Raw genomic sequence first — 19,398 nt, forward strand, 5'->3', positions numbered from 1 at the left:
TGGCAGGGGTAAAGAGTTTAACTGTAAGTAATGTTTTCAATCAATGTCCTCAAATAACACTCAGAACCTCTGGACTTCAATTAAAAGTTGTTTTATTTACTGGTTTATTTGGTCGGGACAGGGCATGTTTTTTCCATCCGTCGTCCCCCATGTGTACTCTCATTCATCCTGGCCTGTTGTACATGTTTTTAGTAGTAGGGGAAACCAGAGCACCCCAGGCCCCGTCCCTGGTGGGAATCGAACCCGGACCTTCTGTGTGATGTGTCTTATGTCAGTGACGTCACACCTGAACTCCCCGTTACTGACATTAAAGTTCAATCCTCAGGCTTCGTCACTGCACAAATACAACAATCAACTGGCCTGGTTTGTTTCCTACTGCTCATATATGACACTGAAACACAAAGGATATTTTAAAGGGATATTTCAAGGGGACAAAAACACCTTGTCGTCGTTGTTTTGTTGTTTCCTCCCTGACTCTGTCCTCTCTCCTCAGACAGAAGAGCAGCCCATGAGTTTGTGTCCCAGTAATGATGTTCTCTGCGGCTCTGAAGATGGAACCAGAGCGACTGGAGCCACGCTTTAGGTCAGAGCCTCCTCTTTTTCAGATACTGAGGATGCACGAGGGGCTTAACCCATTAAAAAGTGTGTTTAATTGTGCTGCTTGTTTGGGGAAAATACAACAGAATCGAATGAGCCTCACCTGTGGCGTTAGTGAACTTACAAATCTGTTATTTGTTCTTTTTAACCCCTTAACTCCCACCTGAACCGAGCACAGTTTCTCCAGTTTGGCTTTACCCCAATCCAAAAGCTTCTGGAAAAAAGCTGTGAAAATAGCAACAAAACTGAGACGAAAACAATGATGGAAATGTGACAAAAAATTGATGAAAAAATGTGACAAAAAAAATACAAAAATGTGACAAAATGTGACCAAAAAATGACAAAAATTTAATTTAAAAAAAGACGAAAAAATGACAAAAATGTGACAAAAATGATAAAAAATTGACAAAAAAATGACAAAAATGTGACAAAAATGATAAAAAATTGACAAAAAAATTACAAAAATGTGACCAAAAATTGACAAAAATCTGATAAAAAAAATGACGAAAAAAAAGACAAATGTGACAAAAAATGACCAAAAAAATGACAAAAATGTGACAAAAAATTAGAAAAAATTGACAAAAAATTAGAAAAATGTGACAAAATGTGACCAAAAAATTACAAAAATGTAATTAAAAAAAATGGCGAAAAAATGACAAATGTGACAAAAAATTACAGAAAAATTACAAAAATTTGATACAAATTTGACAAAAAATTACACAAATTCAGAGAAATGATGGAGAAAAAAAATCTGACGTGAGGAAAAAGATCCTCTCGGTTCAGGCGGGAGTTAAGAGGCTAACCATGTTTCATAATTATTACCTGGGAAAGTCTTGCTGATATAAAAGTGTCCCGTACAATGACACTGAGCTGAATCTGCTCCTTATCCAATACCTTTAATAAAATATGTGTCATAAGGATCATAAACAGAACAATAATGTTCATTTAAAGGATCTGTATCTGCTATTTTAGCCATTCCAAAGTTAAGTATAGGCATGTATATGATATATTGTACCTCTACCACTATGGAGCACTCATTTTTGTGATAAATATAAGTGTTTTCTGGAGGTATTTTTCAAACCCGGAAGACACAACGCTTCCATTCAGTTAACTCCGCCCCCTCTCTCCGCACATACTTTACCGTATTATAAATAAACAACAATAAGTGAAGTTACTTCACGATGCAGTTATACGGAGTTGCCATCTGCAACACAGCTTCATAAATGGCTAACACACATGCTAATATGCTAACACACAAGCTAATATGCTAACACACAAGCTAATATGCTAACACACAAGCTAATATGCTAACACACAAGCTAATATGCTAACACACAAGCTAACCCGTGTTTGGACTGACTCACCCTCTGCTCCATCGTTGTTTACATTATGGGACTCACGTTGGTTATAAAAGTTAATCCACTTAGATTCAGGTGAAGGTTCACCAAACATCCATCAGAGACAGTCACAGAAAAACAATATTTTGCTGAAAGTCGCTGAATCCCAGAGAAAAAAACAACTTCTGACGGGAGTGGCCTCTTCTTTAGGAAGGTTGAATCATAGACTGTATAAACTCTCGTCCTCGTAGCCAAACGCGCTTCTTTTTCTCCGTGACATGATCGTTAGGTAAGAATAAAGAACAGGTGTGTCCAGTTATAACGAGCTCCATCTTCAGCTGCAGCGCAAACATGACTGATCTGTTCAGACGCGATGTGTTTGTTTTGGCCACAGCTGACCTGGAAGCACCTCGGGCACATCCTTTTTTTTTTCTTTTTTTTTTTCCTTTTCCTTTATTTATTTCTTACGACAGAAATAATGAAAACTCTGTTTTACAAATTAAAATCCGTCCGTAAGCATAGAATTAAGACATTACATTACAGACGTCGAGCACTTCCGTTCCGCTGTTACGACACAACTGAACACTCAGTCGTTCACCAGGAGAGGGCGGAGCCTCAGAGAGCAGGAGGGCGGAGCCTCAGAGAGCAGGATTCAGGAGGATTACTGAGAGCTGCGTGAATGAAGCCACAAACCACTCTGGGGGTGTTTTTGATAAGGAAATAGCATAACAACATGACTAAAAGCTCCAAAAAGTCGATTTTGCAGGATATAGGACCTTTAAGTGGCGCTGCTTGAAGATGTGTTGATGAAGTAAACTAAAGGGAAATGTTTGTTGGAGGCTCTATTCATGAAATCTACAATGAGCAAAATGAACCAATGCGAGTCCCATAATGTAAACAGCGATGGAGCAGAGGGTGAGTCAGTCCAAACGCGTGTTAGCTTGTGTGTTAGCATATTAGCATGTGTGTTAGCATATTAGCATGTATGTGTTAGCATATTAGCTTGTGTGTTAGCATATTAGCATGTGTGTTAGCCATTTATGAAGCTGTGTTGCAGATGGCAACTCCGTATAACTGCATCGTCACTTATTGCTGTTTATTTATATTACGGTAAAGTATGTGCGGAGAGAGGGGGCGGAGTTAACTGAATCGAAGCGTTGTGTCTTCCGGGTTCGAAAAATACCTCCAGAAAACACTTATATTTAGCACAAAAATGAGGCTCCATAGCGGTAGTGATACAATATATCGTATACATGCCTATACTTAACTTTGGAATGGCTAAAATAGCAGATATAGCTCCTTTAATCACCATTCTACATTAGCCTTTATAAAATGCTTTGAGGAAGTTTATGTCAAAATAGGTCATTTCTTTTCATATTACAGCCTATTTTTTAATGAATTGAGCGAAATGATAAAGAACCGCATCAATAAAAGAAACCATCAATGGTATTATCGATTAAAAAAAAATTCGGGTGGGGCCTACAATTCTGTTTAAGCCCCGGGGCCTATGGGTTCTTACTGATGGCAACAGTTTAGTCGGAAATGTTACACAGTGTGCCTTTAAAGTGCATCAACAAACAGAAACATAGCAAAGGCAATCACCGTAAAAAAGTGCAGTTTTTAACAAAGATTCTTTAATAATTTGATATTATTTTGGATATTTCTAAGTCAAGCGTATAGTTCTCCCGGGCCTGCCTGATGTGGTGTTTGTGTTCGTCCCTCAGACTTCAGATGGTGCTGTGAAGAACCATGGGTGGCTGTTTAAGCTGTCCAGAGAAAGAGACCATCCCAGATAATCATCACAGCAAGTTCAAGGTGAGTTTGTTCATACAGAGGTATCAGGGAGGGGGGGGGAAGAGTCCGTGTCCAGGGTGAGAAGGGTCTCCCAGCGCTGATCTATAAATGATCTGGATACACGTGTTTAACGCTGCCTTCATGTTCAGATGGATCACACGTGTTTCATGCTGAATGTTTTCTCTCTGGTCGGCCTGTGAGTTGTTGTGAAGTTCTACAATTATAAACTTGGCGATAAAGCGGCTTCGAGGCTTCAGAGTTTTTACATTTTACGCTTTTTAAACTCAAAATCTAAGGACAGACGGCGGAACGAGCTCCGGAGACTGTTAGAGGCGAAACGGATCAAAAACTCACGGATCGGATCATTTTTCGGATCAGGAAAAAGCATAAGTTTTGTCTTATTGTTTATTAACAAATAAAAATGTATAAAATCATGAAGTGCAGAAGGTTTAAGTGCAACATAAAGGCATAAAACAGAGAGGAAAGACTAAATAATGCCAACAAACCTGTCAAATTTCTGTATATATATTTGGTAGCCCCGCCCCCTCACCACTGCCCTCACAGGCAATAAAACTGCCTTCTGATCCAAATATTGAAACTAGTGATGCACCGATACCACTTTTTCTAAAACCGATACGAGTACTTGGATTTAAGTACTCGCCGATAACGAATACCGATACGAGTACAAGGCATTTTCTTCAACGTCCTTACTTTTTTCAGCAGATTGGTTTGTAATTAGTAAATTTACTCATTTTCATTTCCTTAAGTAAAGTCGGCGACACATTTAAGAGCCGTTATATTAGAATTGTGCTGAAGCCATTTATTTATTTTATTATTTTCATTCAGTATAATGTTTTTTTATGTCTCTGTCCATCATAGACAGAAAAGCCCATGTCCTAAAGCTCCTCAATGCCTGTGCTTTATTCATTTATGTATTTTTATTGAACAATAGTATTGAGATGTTTCTTAAATGGTCTCTTTTCGTCTTTACTTCAGCTCCTGTAGATTTTCTCGTGTGTTTGTAGTAACTTAGCGAGAAGCTACAGCGTTTTCATTGTTCTGCTGCAGCTCATTTTCCCTCAATATAAACATGCTGTATGTCTTTAATCTGGATTTTCTGAGGACTTTTTAGTAGGGCTGCAACTATCGATTATTTTAGTAATCGATTAATCTATCGATTATTTACATCGATTAATCGGATAATAAAAAACAGTTTTAAACAAAGGATTTTTCTGCTAGAAATAGCATTTATTTATTCTTACTTTCTTATCAGTTTGTCCCAAAAGCAGCAACATTTGACTCTCATAAAGAGACACCGGTCCTTATGTCCATGATGAGGAGCGAGAGCAGCTTCAGAGTGTCTTTATATTATTCAGTACTTTTACTCTTATTCAGGTGAAGTAGGTCCTGACTGGAGACAGAATCTTGAAATGTTCTGCTGAAGCTCAGGTGATTCATTTCTTTCAACCAGAGGGGTTTCCTAAAAGAGGAGAAGCATTGTATTTATTTTTGTCATAGTATTGCTATAGCACGGAATAATGTATCAATTTGCAAAACTTTAAAGTACGGATGAGACAGTGTGACTGTGCTGGAGTTTTATTCTGCTTTTAAAATAGTGTGACCACCTTAAATAGTTTAAACAGACCAGTGGGACAATCTGGCAGAACTTTGAAGGACAGAGAAATTATTATTATTTTTTATAGATCAGGCATTTTAATCCCACTAAAAACACCTTTTTATTATTGCAACTTATATAACACTGAGCAACAGATATATTACAAAGCAATTGGATGTAAAAAATAATGATCATCAAAAAAATCATGAGTTTGGCTTCAATAAAAAAGTGTAACATGTGAAGCAGGAGGAACAGAGAACGACATGGCTCTGCAGGACAGTCAAAAGAGGGACAGGTGGTCACGCTATGTAGATCTGTGGATTTATTTATCTTAATTTAAATCGTAGCTACAGCGTAAAGACATGTAGCGCAAAAAACTTTGCAGCAACGGAGAATTAGATACAGTAGGATGTAAAAGTATGTGTTTGGTGAGGGGGGGAGTTACCTTATGTCACACTTTGAAGTAACAGTGGATGAAAGTGTAGATGGTCCTGATGGTAAATCATCACTGATGCAGTTGTCAGTATTGTTGTGGCGGTAGCGGAGCGGGGGGAGCCGTGACCTTTCGCCTCGTTCGCCTCCGTCCTGTCTTTGCCTCTCATTGTGGAGTTTCTTCTTGTTTGAGCCGTGTTTTGAAGATTACAACAGCCTGGTTCTCTGCTCCGCTACCTGGCTCTGCCCGGCTACGAGGTTTAGCACAGCAGCTCCGCTCTGGTGTTTAACCACAGAGCTGCTCTTCAGAAGCGGCCGTGCGGAAACAAGCGCCACTTACGGTTCCGGGCGCGTAGGCGGCCCCATTTCATGCGGTTTTAATGAGAAATATTAATTAAGCGGGAAAATATTATTCAAAGCATTTTACTAATCGAGTTCATCGATTTTATCGATTAATCGTTGCAGCCCTACTTTTTAGTCGCTGGGTTAGTTTTTCAGATGAATAAACCCCTGGGCTTAAAACGGCGTCAGAATGGCCAAAACTGCTAGCCGCGAGTTAGCATCGTTAGCCTGTATGTTGTAAACACTGCAGACGCTGCAGCTCTAACAACATTAGCTCTGGTTAAATCCAGCTCAGACTCTGATATAGAGAGCGCAGTCTGTAATAAAGTCAGCTCTATGTGGATTATTGTATTTACACTAAAGAATTCTCCAGTTTGTTGCTTCTTCTCTCGCCTCGTAGGTCAAATGGTGTCGGTTTCTGGTATCGGGACCTCATGAATGAGTACAAGCATGTGGTATCGGTATCGGTGCATCCCTAATTGAAACAAACCCGTTTTTTTTCTCGGCGTAAGAAGTGCATGAAGAATTTCCCCGATGCCAATATGGCCGACGTTGTTCCTGAGGGGAGACGTCATAAATACTCGGATTAAAGTCGTCATCAACGGCAGCGGCGCGGTTTCCTCCATTTTGTCCCTCTTTTTCTTTCACTTTCATCTTCATGTTTGTCGTTAACAGTTTTAGGAGGTTAAATGCTGTAATTCCAGGTCTTTAAAAGTCTTGTTAAAGGACCTGAATGTAAACGTTGGCGTCGTTCTGACCGTCCCGCCGCTGTTTCCGCAGGTGATAAACGTGGACGACGATGGGAACGAGCTCGGCTCTGGCGTGATGGAGCTCACGGAGGCGGAGCTTGTGCTTCACACTCATCGCCGCGACGACGTGCGGTGGCCGTACCTGTGCCTGCGTCGCTATGGATACGACTCCAACCTCTTCAGCTTCGAGTCGGGGCGGCGCTGCCAGACCGGCCAAGGTACTTCTGCGTACAAATACACACAAACAAATACACACAGATATACAAACACATACACAGATACACCGCCGCCACCTGCTGGAGATCTGTAACAACTGCATCCACTGGAGGAGAAGGCTCAGACTAAATTAACATTTTAAAACTTCCCTATTACAACAGGTTTAGTGTTGGTGATACAATTACAAAGATACGTAATGAAAAGTCAAAGTGTGTGAATAAAACACTAGACATTTCTTTTGAATAATATATTGAAAGTTTTCAGAGTTCTATATGAGTGATGAAACGTGAGTTTGTATCTATATATATATAGTAATCGTGATGTCAATAATCAGATATAATTAATAAAATAAAACCAGATTACAAGGTTTGCTCCTTGTAATTTAGTTCAGTTTGTTGCTTTAGTAAGGATTACAGTACTCTGAGCCGTGCGTTAGACGGTTATAATGCACGACGCGGAGTGGTGTTTCTTTAATTGACTAAAGTCACTAAATCTGCCAGACTACGGGACTATTTTGTGTGGGTTATTAGCCGGTCACTGAAGGCTGGTCTCAGAGCGAGTCATTCTCCGCAGCTATTACGAGGATCTCAGTCAGGCTCAACGACACAACATCAGCACAGAATCACAACACAACAGGACTAACCCGGAAACACTTTTCCCTGGAAGTAAACACCGATATGCGGCACTCGTGGGCAGGAGTTATTTACCTTTTACAAGGTTTAACCTGAAGCTAAAGCTAGCTAGCTCAACCAGCTCAACTGTTTATGGAAACAGCTGCGGTGGAGTCGCTCACACCTGGGCCCCCCCAACTCAAACTTTCATGTTTGACTTTACTAATCCAGACAAATATGCTTCAATGCAGGATCATTTTATGTACGTCTGAAAATGATGAATAGCCTTAACCGTTTCCAATAGAAATGTAAAGCTCATATGTTATTAACAGTAGCTAACCTAGCTGCTCACTCTCCTCTACAAACATTTAGCAAACACTAAATCCATCTCATACGTTCCTGTCAGTCACTAATTACGCCTTTATCTGATTCATGTCATGCGTTGCTATGGCGACGCCACAGCGGAGTGATATCCCAGTGATTAAACTACCGGACTACGTGTGCGGTTACACCAAAATAATGCACCAGCCAATCAGAATCCAGTATCACCCAGACCATGGGATAATTTATGTTTAGTGCCACAGGAATCAGCTCCGTTCATTACAAAAAAACCTGAAAATGAAAAACACTACTGAGCATTTGTATCATTGAACTAAAGCTAAACAGTTTGTATTTGTACAATATGTGCATTCGAATACAGTTTCCATAAACATGAAATATTGTGTCAGTTTATGTAAATAGATCTGAAACAGCTCCAATATTTACAACCAGAAATGTGTAATTAACAATTAAAGGACCAGGCCAGTGTGTTTCCAGACTGAGATATGTTCTTACCTTAGACAAGTTCATGTGGACCTGTCTGGTCTTCACGCGTGTTTTTATTTTTTCGATAGCCAACATTTGCATTTGATTCCATCTATGCAAATAACATGCTATATTAAAACGAATTGTAGCAATTTAGTGCAAAAAAAACAATAATCACCTGCATCTACAGCTCCTACAGTAACTTTCCCTCATTCGTTCACTCAAAGAAAATGCCACATTAGATTATTTTGAAATGTCAGTTCAGCGTCAATTCTTTTATAAGTCAATTTTTAACATATGCTGTTGTTGATGTAACGACCTTTGCAATAAAAGTTGGAAAACTGTGAAAGTTGCTGCTACAACGCTCTGTGATTGATAAATACCAGAGAAAGACAACAGTGTTTCCTTAACTTTGCGAAAGGGGTGAAACAGCGCCCCCAATTTGACGCTGGTGGTCCAAAAGTGTACTGCGCCCATATTTACCAGTGAGAATGAATGAAAAGAGAGTAAGGCTAGTATTAACCACACCTGCTTTAAATGACTGATTCAGCAGTTCCACAGCACAGCGCCCCCTGTGGTGCCCGAGAGGAAGTGAGATCTGACCTGGTGCATATTTGTGTTTTTTAAATGTGTGTCTTTGGTTTGTGCTTCTGAGGATGAGTCCGGGGTAAGTCTGATTGTGTGTGCGTGTGTGTGTGTGTGTGTGCGTGTGTGTGTGTGTGCGTGTGGTTCTGCAGTAACTCACCGGCTCTGACCCGGTCCAGTCGTAGTCTCGGTTTAGTCCCGGTCTGGTCTCCTTTTGTCTAGTTGTGTCACTTGTTCCTTTTCCACATGTTTCCAACACTGTGTTATTTTTTATTAGAAAAAGAAAAATTGTGTTTGTTTTAATCAATCAAAATGTCCTGTACATTTTGTCGACTGAAACTAATATTAATTTAGTCTCGAGGGCACGATTTAAAAGAGAAATATCATGATCATTCTGTATACGGATCCGCTCAAAAGTCTGGAAACGCATTGAGTATTAAACTCTGAGATAATGAAGGAAACATAAAAGGATATTTCATGTTTTTCTGTTTGAAACGTAATTCCATACGAGTTCATTCATAAATGTAACGTCTTCAGCAGTAACAGTCCAATGACATTTTCTCCACATTTTTCTATTTTGCCCTAATTTTATCTTGTTTCCCCAATATTTTTTTTCTTGCTAATATGTCCCCCATTTTTTACCGAATTATTCCTCATTTATTTATTTATTTTTTTGAATTTTTCTGACAGTTTTTGCCACAATTTCTCACATTTTATCCCCATTTATTCCCAAATTGTTCCCCACTTTGGAGATCTTCCAAACGTTGTCCTGTTTTCTGGTTCTAGACGACAAGTATTTTAGTATAAGTATCGGCTGTGTTTGAATTTTACTCCACTACTGTCCCTCTGTCCTCCTTCTGTCCTCCCTCTGTCCTTCCTCTGTCCTCCCTCTGTCCTTCCTCTGTCCTCCCTCTGTCCTTCCTCTGTCCTCCCTCTGTCCTCCTTCTGTCCTCCTCCTGTCCTCCCCCTGTCCTCCCCCTGTCTTCCCTCTGTCCTTCCTCTGTCCTCCCCCTGTCCTCCCTCTGTCCTTCCTCTGTCCTCCTTCTGTCCTTCCCCCTGTCCTCCCCCCGTCCTCCCCGTCTCCCCCTCTCGTGAACGTCCCCTGTGTGACGTTCCTGTGCTCGCTCCTCAGGGATCTTCGCCTTCAAATGCGCCCGAGCCGAGGAGATCTTCAACCTTCTGCAGGAGGTGATGCACAACCACAGCATCAGCGTGGTGGAGGAGGCCGTACTGGAGCCCGGGCAGCAGGGGGCGCCGCACAGCAACACTCCAGCAGGTAAACACGCTGTTCTCTCCCCGTAGAAGTGGATGAATAGGCTAATGCTAACGGCTATATGAAAATACATTGAACGGGCTAATGCTAACGGCTATAGGAAAATTCATTGAACGGGCTAATGCTCGCAGCTATAGGAAAATACATTGAACAGGCTAATGCTAGCAGCTATAGGAAAATACATTGAACAGGCTAATGCTAGCAGCTATAGGAAAATACATTGAACAGGCTAATGCTAGCAGCTATAGGAAAATACATTGAACGAGCTAATGCTAGCAGCTATAGGAAAATGCATTGAACAGGCTAATGCTAAGGGATATAGGAAAATGCATTGAACAGGCTAATGCTAGCAGCTATAGGAAAATGCATTGAACAGGCTAATGCTAAGGGATATAGGAAAATGCATTGAACAGGCTAATGCTCGCAGCTATAGGAAAATACATAGAACAGGCTAATGCTAACGGCTATAGGAAAATACATTGAACAGGCTAATGCTCGCAGCTATAGGAAAATACATAGAACAGGCTAATGCTAACAGGTATAGGAAAATGCATTGAACAGGCTAATGCTAACGGGTATAGGAAAGTACATTGAACGGGCTAATGCTAATGGGTATAGGAAAATACATTGAACGGGCTAATGCTAATGGTTATAGGAAAATACATTGAATGGGCTAATGCTAACGGCTATAGGAAAATACATTGAACAGGCTAATGCTAACGGCTATAGGAAAATACATTAAACAGGCTAATGCTAATGGCTCTATGAAAATACATTGAACGGGCTAATGCTAACGGCTATAGGAAAATACATTGAACAGGCTAATGCTCACAGCTATAGGAAAATACATTAAACAGGCTAATGCTAGCAGCTATAGGAAAATACATTGAACGGGCTAATGCTAACAGGTATAGGAAAATACATTGAACGGGCTAATGCTAACAGGTATAGGAAAATACATTGAACGGGCTAATGCTAATGGCTATAGGAAAATACATTGAACAGGCTAATGCTAACGGCTATAGGAAAATACATTGAATGGGCTAATGCTAACGGGTATAGGAAAATACATTGAACATGCTAATGCTTATGGCTATAGGAAAATACATTGAACAGGCTAATGCTAGCAGCTATAGGAAAATACATTGAACAGGCTAATGCTAACGGCTATAGGAAAATACATTGAACAGGCTAATGCTAGCAGCTATAGGAAAATACATTGAACAGGCTAATGCTAGCAGCTGTAGGAAAATACATTGAACAGGCTAATGCTAGCAGCTGTAGGAAAATACATTGAACAGGCTAATGCTAACGGCTATAGGAAAATACATTGAACGGGCTAAAGCTAACGGCTATAGAAAAATACATTGAACGGGCTAATGCTGACGGCTATATGAAAATACATTGAACAGGCTAATGCTAACGGCTATATGAAAATACATTGAACAGGCTAATGCTAGCAGCTATATGAAAATACATTGAACAGGCTAATGCTAACGGCTATAGGAAAATACATTGAACAGGCTAATGCTAACGGCTATATGAAAATACATTGAACAGGCTAATGCTAATGGCTATATGAAAATAGAAAATATAGGAAAAATAGCTCTGGGACACTCTTGTGTTTACTTGTTGTTTACTTGTGGTTGTTTACTTGTTGTTTACTTGTTGTTTACTTGTGGTTTACTTGTGGTTGTTTACTTGTTGTTTACTTGTGGTTTACTTGTTGTTGTTTACTTGTGGTTTAGCTATGGGATACTCTGTTTACTTGTTGTTGTTTACTTGTTGTTTACTTGTTGTTGTTTACTTGTCGTGTAGCTCTGGGACACTCTTGTGTTTACTTGTTGTTTACTTGTTGTTTACTTGTGGTTTACTTGTTGTTTACTTGTGGTGTAGCTCTGGGATACTCGGTTCCCTCGGTGCCAAACGGAGTGAGTCGTCTTCCGTCTGTGGGCGACGCCCCGTCTCACCCGTCCACGCGGCACCCGTCTGTGGCCAGCACGAGACTGCCCTCTGTGGGCGAGGAGTCCACACACCCACTGCTGCTGTCCGAGGACCAGGTACTTCATACTACTGATACTTATACTACTGTTACTGCAGTACTGCTGTCCACACACCCGCTGCTGCTGTCCGAGGACCAGGTACTTCATACTACTGATACTTATACTACTGTTACTGCACTTTATACTACTGTACTGCTGTCCACACACCCACTGCTGCTGTCCGAGGACCAGGTACTTCAAACTACTGCACTTTATACTACTGTTACTGCACTTTATACTACTGTACTGCTGTCCACACACCCACTGCTGCTGTCCGAGGACCAGGTACTTCATACTACTGCACTTTATACTACTGTTACTGCACTTTATACTACTGTACTGCTGTCCACACACCCGCTGCTGCTGTCCGAGGACCAGGTACTTCATACTACTGCGCTTTATACTACTGTTACTGCAGTACTACTGTCCACACACCCGCTGCTGCTGTCCGAGGACCAGGTACTTCATACTACTGATACTTATACTACTGTTACTGCAGTACTACTGTCCACACACCCACTGCTGCTGTCCGAGGACCAGGTACTTCATACTACTGCACTTTATACTACTGTTACTGCACTTTATACTACTGTACTGCTGTCCACACACCCGCTGCTGCTGTCCGAGGACCAGGTACTTCATACTACTGCACTTTATACTACTGTTACTGCAGTACTGCTGTCCACACACCCGCTGCTGCTGTCCGAGGACCAGGTACTTCAAACTACTGCACTTTATACTACTGTTACTGCACTTTATACTACTGTACTGCTGTCCACACACCCGCTGCTGCTGTCCGAGGACCAGGTACTTCATACTACTGCACTTTATACTACTGTTACTGCAGTACTGCTGTCACTGCAGTACTGCTGTCTGAGGAGCAGGTACTTTATACTACTGTTACTGCAGTATTGCAGTAGTAACAGTATTTCCTTGTATTTCAGGTACACACGTATGTGAACACGGCCGGCCTGTAGTACTCTGTACTGCAGTATTGCAGTAGTAACAGTATTTCCTTGTATTTCAGGTACACACGTACGTGAACACGGCCGGCCTGGAGGAGCAGCCCAGTCCGCTCACAGTGACCACTCCTTTAGAGTCTCCGCCCACGTCGCCGTTGGCTCCACCCACGCCGCCGCCTCCTCCCAGAGCTCCTCCTCCTCCTGTGGTAGCTCCGCCCTCTCCGGCCTCGCCTCCTGCAGTAGCCCCGCCCCCGGAGCCTGTGGCGAGCGTGGTGCTCGACGGCGCCTCCGTCAGGTTTGTTTTGGGACCGACTCCGGTACAGCGTCAGCGGCAGAAGGACCAATCAGAGACCAGTAAAGGCGAGGAGGCGGAGCCTCAGTCTAACGGCTCCGCCCCTCCCGCGCGGCGTCAGCGGCCGCCGCCTCTGACCCCTGACCCTAACGTGAATAACTCTGCACAGCGGCGCACGGCGCTGCTGGACTATGAGAACCTGCCGTCGCTGCCTCCGGTTTGGGAGGCGCGGCCTCGCGAGGACGAGCCTCCGACGCCGCTCGGACTGAACGGCTTCAGCTGCGCGCCTCAGAGCGCCCTGTACAGCTGCGCGCCTCAGAGCGCCCTGTACAGCTGCGCGCCTCAGAGCGCCCTCTACAGCTGCGCGCCTCAGAGCGCCCTCTACAGCGCGGCGCCGCTCAGCGCGCTCTCCAACAGCGCTCACCTTTACGTGAACACGGAGAACGTGACGGCGCCGCTGAGCGCTCACATCGCGCTGCGCTCACGCCGCGCCGCCGACTCGCCCTCTGTGTTCACCTTCGACCTCCGGCGCCCCCTGGAGGAACAGACGCTCAACTACGTGGAGGTGGAGACGGACACGAACCACAGCCCCTCCACGCCGCGAACTCCCACCTCCCCCGCCCCGGCCACGCCCACTCGCCGCACCGACCAGTACGCCATCATCGACCACCGCTGCATGGCGGCCATGTCGTCTCTGCAGAAGGCGCGGCCGAAGGACGACGGCACGTCGCGGAAAACACGCCACAACAGCACCGAGCTGCCCACCAAGACCACGGCCTGAGGAGGGGACCACGGCCTGAGGGGGCGGGGACCACGGCCTGAGGGGGCGCCGCCCACGAGACCACGGCCTGAGGGGGCGCCGCCCACGAGACCACGGCCCCCAAGACCATGGCCTGAGGAGGCGCCGCCCACGAGACCACGGCCTGAGGGGGCGCCGCCCACGAGACCACGGCCTGAGGGGGGGACCACGGCCTGAGGGGGCTCCGCCCACGAGACCACGGCCTGAGGGGGGGACCACGGCCTGAGGGGGCTCCGCCCACGAGACCACGGCCCCCAAGACCATGGCCTGAGGGGGCGCCGCCCACGAGACCACGGCCCCCAAGACCACGGCCTGAGGAGGGGACCACGGCCTGAAGGGGGCGCTGCCCTGCAGTGTGGACGCGTGGCCTCCGGGGGCAGTGTTGATCCTTTTTGACCAACATTAAACGAAGCACTAAGTGTTTTTTGTTAAAGATGGAGCCTGTGCCTTCTGCCCTCGTTAGCGCCCCCTGCAGGAGGCGTGTCCACACTGACCTCTGACCTCTGAGTGGGCGGGGCGTGTTTGAACTGTACGGTACTCGACAGTATTAATGAACATTCCGATATAGCCTTTTGTATCTCACATGCTGCTGTATCTACGACTGGTACAACTGACTCTGGCACAATAAACGTCTGCTCCGTCTATTTGTATTTCAGAAACTACACGCGCACTCTTTTATTTCTACCATAAAGAAACGTTCAGTCTTTTATTTCTACGATAAAGAAACGACACGTTCAGTCTTTTATTTCTACCATAAAGAAACGTTCAGTCTTTTATTTCTACCATAAAGAAACGTTCAGTCTTTTATTTCTACCATAAAGAAACGACAGGTTCAGTCTTTTATTTCTACCATAAAGAAACGTTCAGTCTTTTATTTCTACGATAAAGAAACGACAGCTTCAGTCTTTTATTTCTACCATAAAGCGTGTACTGTTATCGCTGCGTGTTGATAGTGTGTATGTGAACGCAGGTCTAAGCCAAACTGTTTTTTCCATAATCAGGAACTGAGCGTCTCGCTCCTTTAATACAGCTTTACAAGTGTCTTGAACTCGTTGAAAACCCGAGTGAAACTGAAATAAACAGAAATAAAACAAGCATTATCTTCAATGCAAAACCATAAGCAAATAAATACACCACAAAATGGCTAATGCCAGGAACTATCAGACTTGAAAGCTAGCACAGCTGATGCTAATTAGCATTTTTCGCGATCTTTTTATATGCTAATTAGATCGTTAGCACAGTCCTCTCAGCTCAGACGTTTCTAAAGTTCACTAAACACGTCAAACTTACAGCCAGTGCTTTCGAAGGTGTAAATAAAGATGAAGAACTCAGAGGAGGTCAAGTTAGGCTAATGCTAACAGCTATAGGAAAATACATTGAACAGGCTAATGCTAACGGGTATAAGAAGATACATTAAACGGGCTAATGCTAATGGCTATATGAAAATACATTAAACGGGCTAATGCTAATGGCTATATGAAAATACATTGAACAGGCTAATGCTAATGGCTATAGGAAAATGCATTGAACGGGTTAATGCTAACGGCTATAGGAAGATACATTGAACGGGCTAATGCTAATGGATATAGGAAAATACATTGAACAGGCTAATGCTAATGGCTATATGAAAATACATTGAACAGGCTAATGCTAATGGCTATATGAAAATACATTAAACAGGCTAATGCTAATGGCTATAGGAAAATACATTGAACAGGCTAATGCTAATGGCTATAGGAAAATACATTGAACAGGCTAATGCTAATGGCTATAGGAAAATACATTGAACAGGCTAATGCTAATGGCTATAGGAAAATACATTGAACAGGGTAATGCTAGCAGCTATAGGAAAATACATTGAACAGGCTAATGCTCACAGCTATAGGAAAATACATTGAACAGGCTAATGCTAACGGCTATAGGAAAATACATTGAACAGGCTAATGCTAACGGCTATAGGAAAATACATTGAACAGGCTAATGCTAATGGCTATATGAAAATACATTGAACAGGCTAATGCTAACGGGTATAGGAATATACATTGAACAGGCTAATGCTAACGGCTATATGAAAATACATTGAACGGGCTAATGCTAACAGGTACAGGAAAATACATTGATCGGGCTAATGCTAACGGCTATATGAAAATACATTGAACGAGTTAATGCTAACGGGTATAGGAAAGTACATTGAACGGGCTAATGCTAACGGGTATAGGAAAGTACATTGAACGGGCTAATGGTAATGGCTATAGGAAAATGCATTGAACGGGCTAATGCTAATGGGTATAAGAAGATACATTGAACGGGCTAATGCTAACGGGTATAGGAAGATACATTGAACGGGCTAATGCTAACGGGTATAGGAAGATACATTGAACAGGCTAATGCTCACAGCTATAGGAAAATACATTGAACAGGCTAATGCTAGCAGCTATAGGAAAATACATTGAACAGGCTAATGCTCACAGCTATAGGAAAATACATTGAACAGGCTTATGCTAGCAGCTATAGGAAAATACATTGAACAGGCTAATGCTAACGGGTATAGGAAGATACATTGAACAGGCTAATGCTCACAGCTATAGGAAAATACATTGAACAGGCTAATGCTAGCAGCTATAGGAAAATACATTGAACAGGCTAATGCTCACAGCTATAGGAAAATACATTGAACAGGCTAATGCTAGCAGCTATAGGAAAATACATTGAACAGGCTTATGCTAGCAGCTATAGGAAAATACATTGAACAGGCTAATGCTAGCAGCTATAGGAAAATACATTGAACAGGCTTATGCTAGCAGCTATAGGAAAATACATTGAACAGGCTAATGCTAGCGGCGATAGGAAAATACATTGAACAGGCTAATGCTAACGGGTATAGGAAGATACATTGAACAGGCTAATGCTCACAGCTATAGGAAAATACATTGAACAGGCTAATGCTCACAGCTATAGGAAAATACATTGAACAGGCTAATGCTAGCAGCTATTGGAAAATACATTGAACAGGCTTATGCTAGCAGCTATAGGAAAATACATTGAACAGGCTAATGCTAGCAGCTATAGGAAAATACATTGAACAGGCTAATGCTAGCAGGTATAGGAAAATACATTGAACAGGCTAATGCTAGCAGCTATAGGAAAATACATTGAACAGGCTTATGCTAGCAGCTATAGGAAAATACATTGAACAGGCTAATGCTCACAGCTATAGGAAAATACATTGAACAGGCTAATGCTAGCAGCTATAGGAAAATACATTGAACAGGCTAATGCTAGCAGCTATAGGAAAATACATTGAACAGGCTAATGCTAGCAGCTATAGGAAAATACATTGAACAGGCTAATGCTAGCAGCTATAGGAAAATACATTGAACAGGCTAATGCTAGCAGCTATAGGAAAATACATTGAACAGGCTAATGCTCACAGCTATAGGAAAATACATTGAACAGGCTAATGCTAGCAGCTATAGGAAAATACATTGAACAGGCTAATGCTAGCAGCTATAGGAAAATACATTGAACAGGCTAATGCTAGCAGCTATAGGAAAATACATTGAACAGGCTAATGCTAGCAGATATAGGAAAATACATTGAACAGGCTAATGCTAGCAGCTATAGGAAAATACATTGAACAGGCTAATGCTAACGGCTATAGGAAAATACATTGAACAGGCTAATGCTCACAGCTATAGGAAAATACATTGAACAGGCTAATGCTCGCAGCTATAGGAAAATACATTGAACAGGCTAATGCTAGCAGCTATAGGAAAATACATTGAACAGGCTAATGCTAACGGCTATAGGAAAATACATTGAACAGGCTAATGCTAGCAGCTATAGGAAAGTACATTGAACAGGCTAATGCTCACAGCTATAGGAAAATACATTGAACGGGCTAATGCTAGCAGCTATAGGAAAATACATTGAACAGGCTTATGCTAGCAGCTATAGGAAAATACATTGAACAGGCTAATGCTCACAGCTATAGGAAAATACATTGAACAGGCTAATGCTCACAGCTATAGGAAAATACATTGAACAGGCTTATGCTAGCAGCTATAGGAAAATACATTGAACAGGCTAATGCTAGCAGCTATAGGAAAATACATTGAACAGGCTAATGCTAGCAGCTATAGGAAAATACATTGAACAGGCTAATGCTAGCAGATATAGGAAAATACATTGGACAGGCTAATGCTAGCAGATATAGGAAAATACATGGAACAGGCTAATGCTAATGGATATAGGAAAATACATTGAACAGGCTAATGCTAGCAGCTATAGGAAAATACATTGAACAGGCTAATGCTAGCAGCTATAGGAAAATACATTGAACAGGCTAATGCTAGCAGATATGGGAAAATACATTGAACAGGCTAATGCTAGCAGCTATAGGAAAATACATTGAACAGGCTAATGCTAGCAGCTATAGGAAAATACATTGAACAGGCTAATGCTAGCAGCTATAGGAAAATACATTGAACAGGCTAATGCTAGCAGCTATAGGAAAATACATTGAACAGGCTAATGCTAGCAGCTATAGGAAAATACATTGAACAGGCTAATGCTAGCAGATATAGGAAAATACATTGAACAGGCTAATGCTAGCAGCTATAGGAAAATACATTGAACAGGCTAATGCTAGCAGATATAGGAAAATACATTGAACAGGCTAATGCTAATGGATATAGGAAAATACATTGAACAGGCTAATGCTAATGGCTATAGGAAAATGCATTGAACGGGCTAATGCTAACGGGTATAAGAAAATACATTGAACGGGCTAATGCTAATGGATATAGGAAAATACATTAAACGGGCTAATGCTAATGGCTATATAAAAATACATTGAACAGGCTAATGCTAATGGCTATATAAAAATAAATTGAACAGGCTAATGCTAATGGCTATAGGAAAATGCATTGAACGGGCTAATGCTAAT

General features: G+C 42.3%; 1 protein-coding gene across 1 annotated transcript; it reads left to right on the forward strand.

Moving 5' to 3' along the window:
• Positions 1-481: 481 nt before the first annotated feature.
• On the forward strand, positions 482-14,432 carry LOC306982604 (fibroblast growth factor receptor substrate 2-like; the record flags this gene model as incomplete). Its single annotated transcript, XM_079583072.1, has 6 exons — positions 482-583; positions 3,659-3,749; positions 6,898-7,084; positions 10,215-10,358; positions 12,252-12,415; positions 13,425-14,432. Exons 2-6 carry the CDS (start codon positions 3,684-3,686, stop codon positions 14,430-14,432), a joined length of 1,569 nt encoding a protein of 522 aa, XP_079439198.1. The 5' UTR covers positions 482-583; positions 3,659-3,683.
• Positions 14,433-19,398: the final 4,966 nt, after the last annotated feature.

Source organism: Gobius niger (assembly GCF_951799975.1).
Source record: "Gobius niger genome assembly, contig: SCAFFOLD_107, whole genome shotgun sequence".
Classification (NCBI taxonomy): domain Eukaryota; kingdom Metazoa; phylum Chordata; class Actinopteri; order Gobiiformes; family Gobiidae; genus Gobius; species Gobius niger.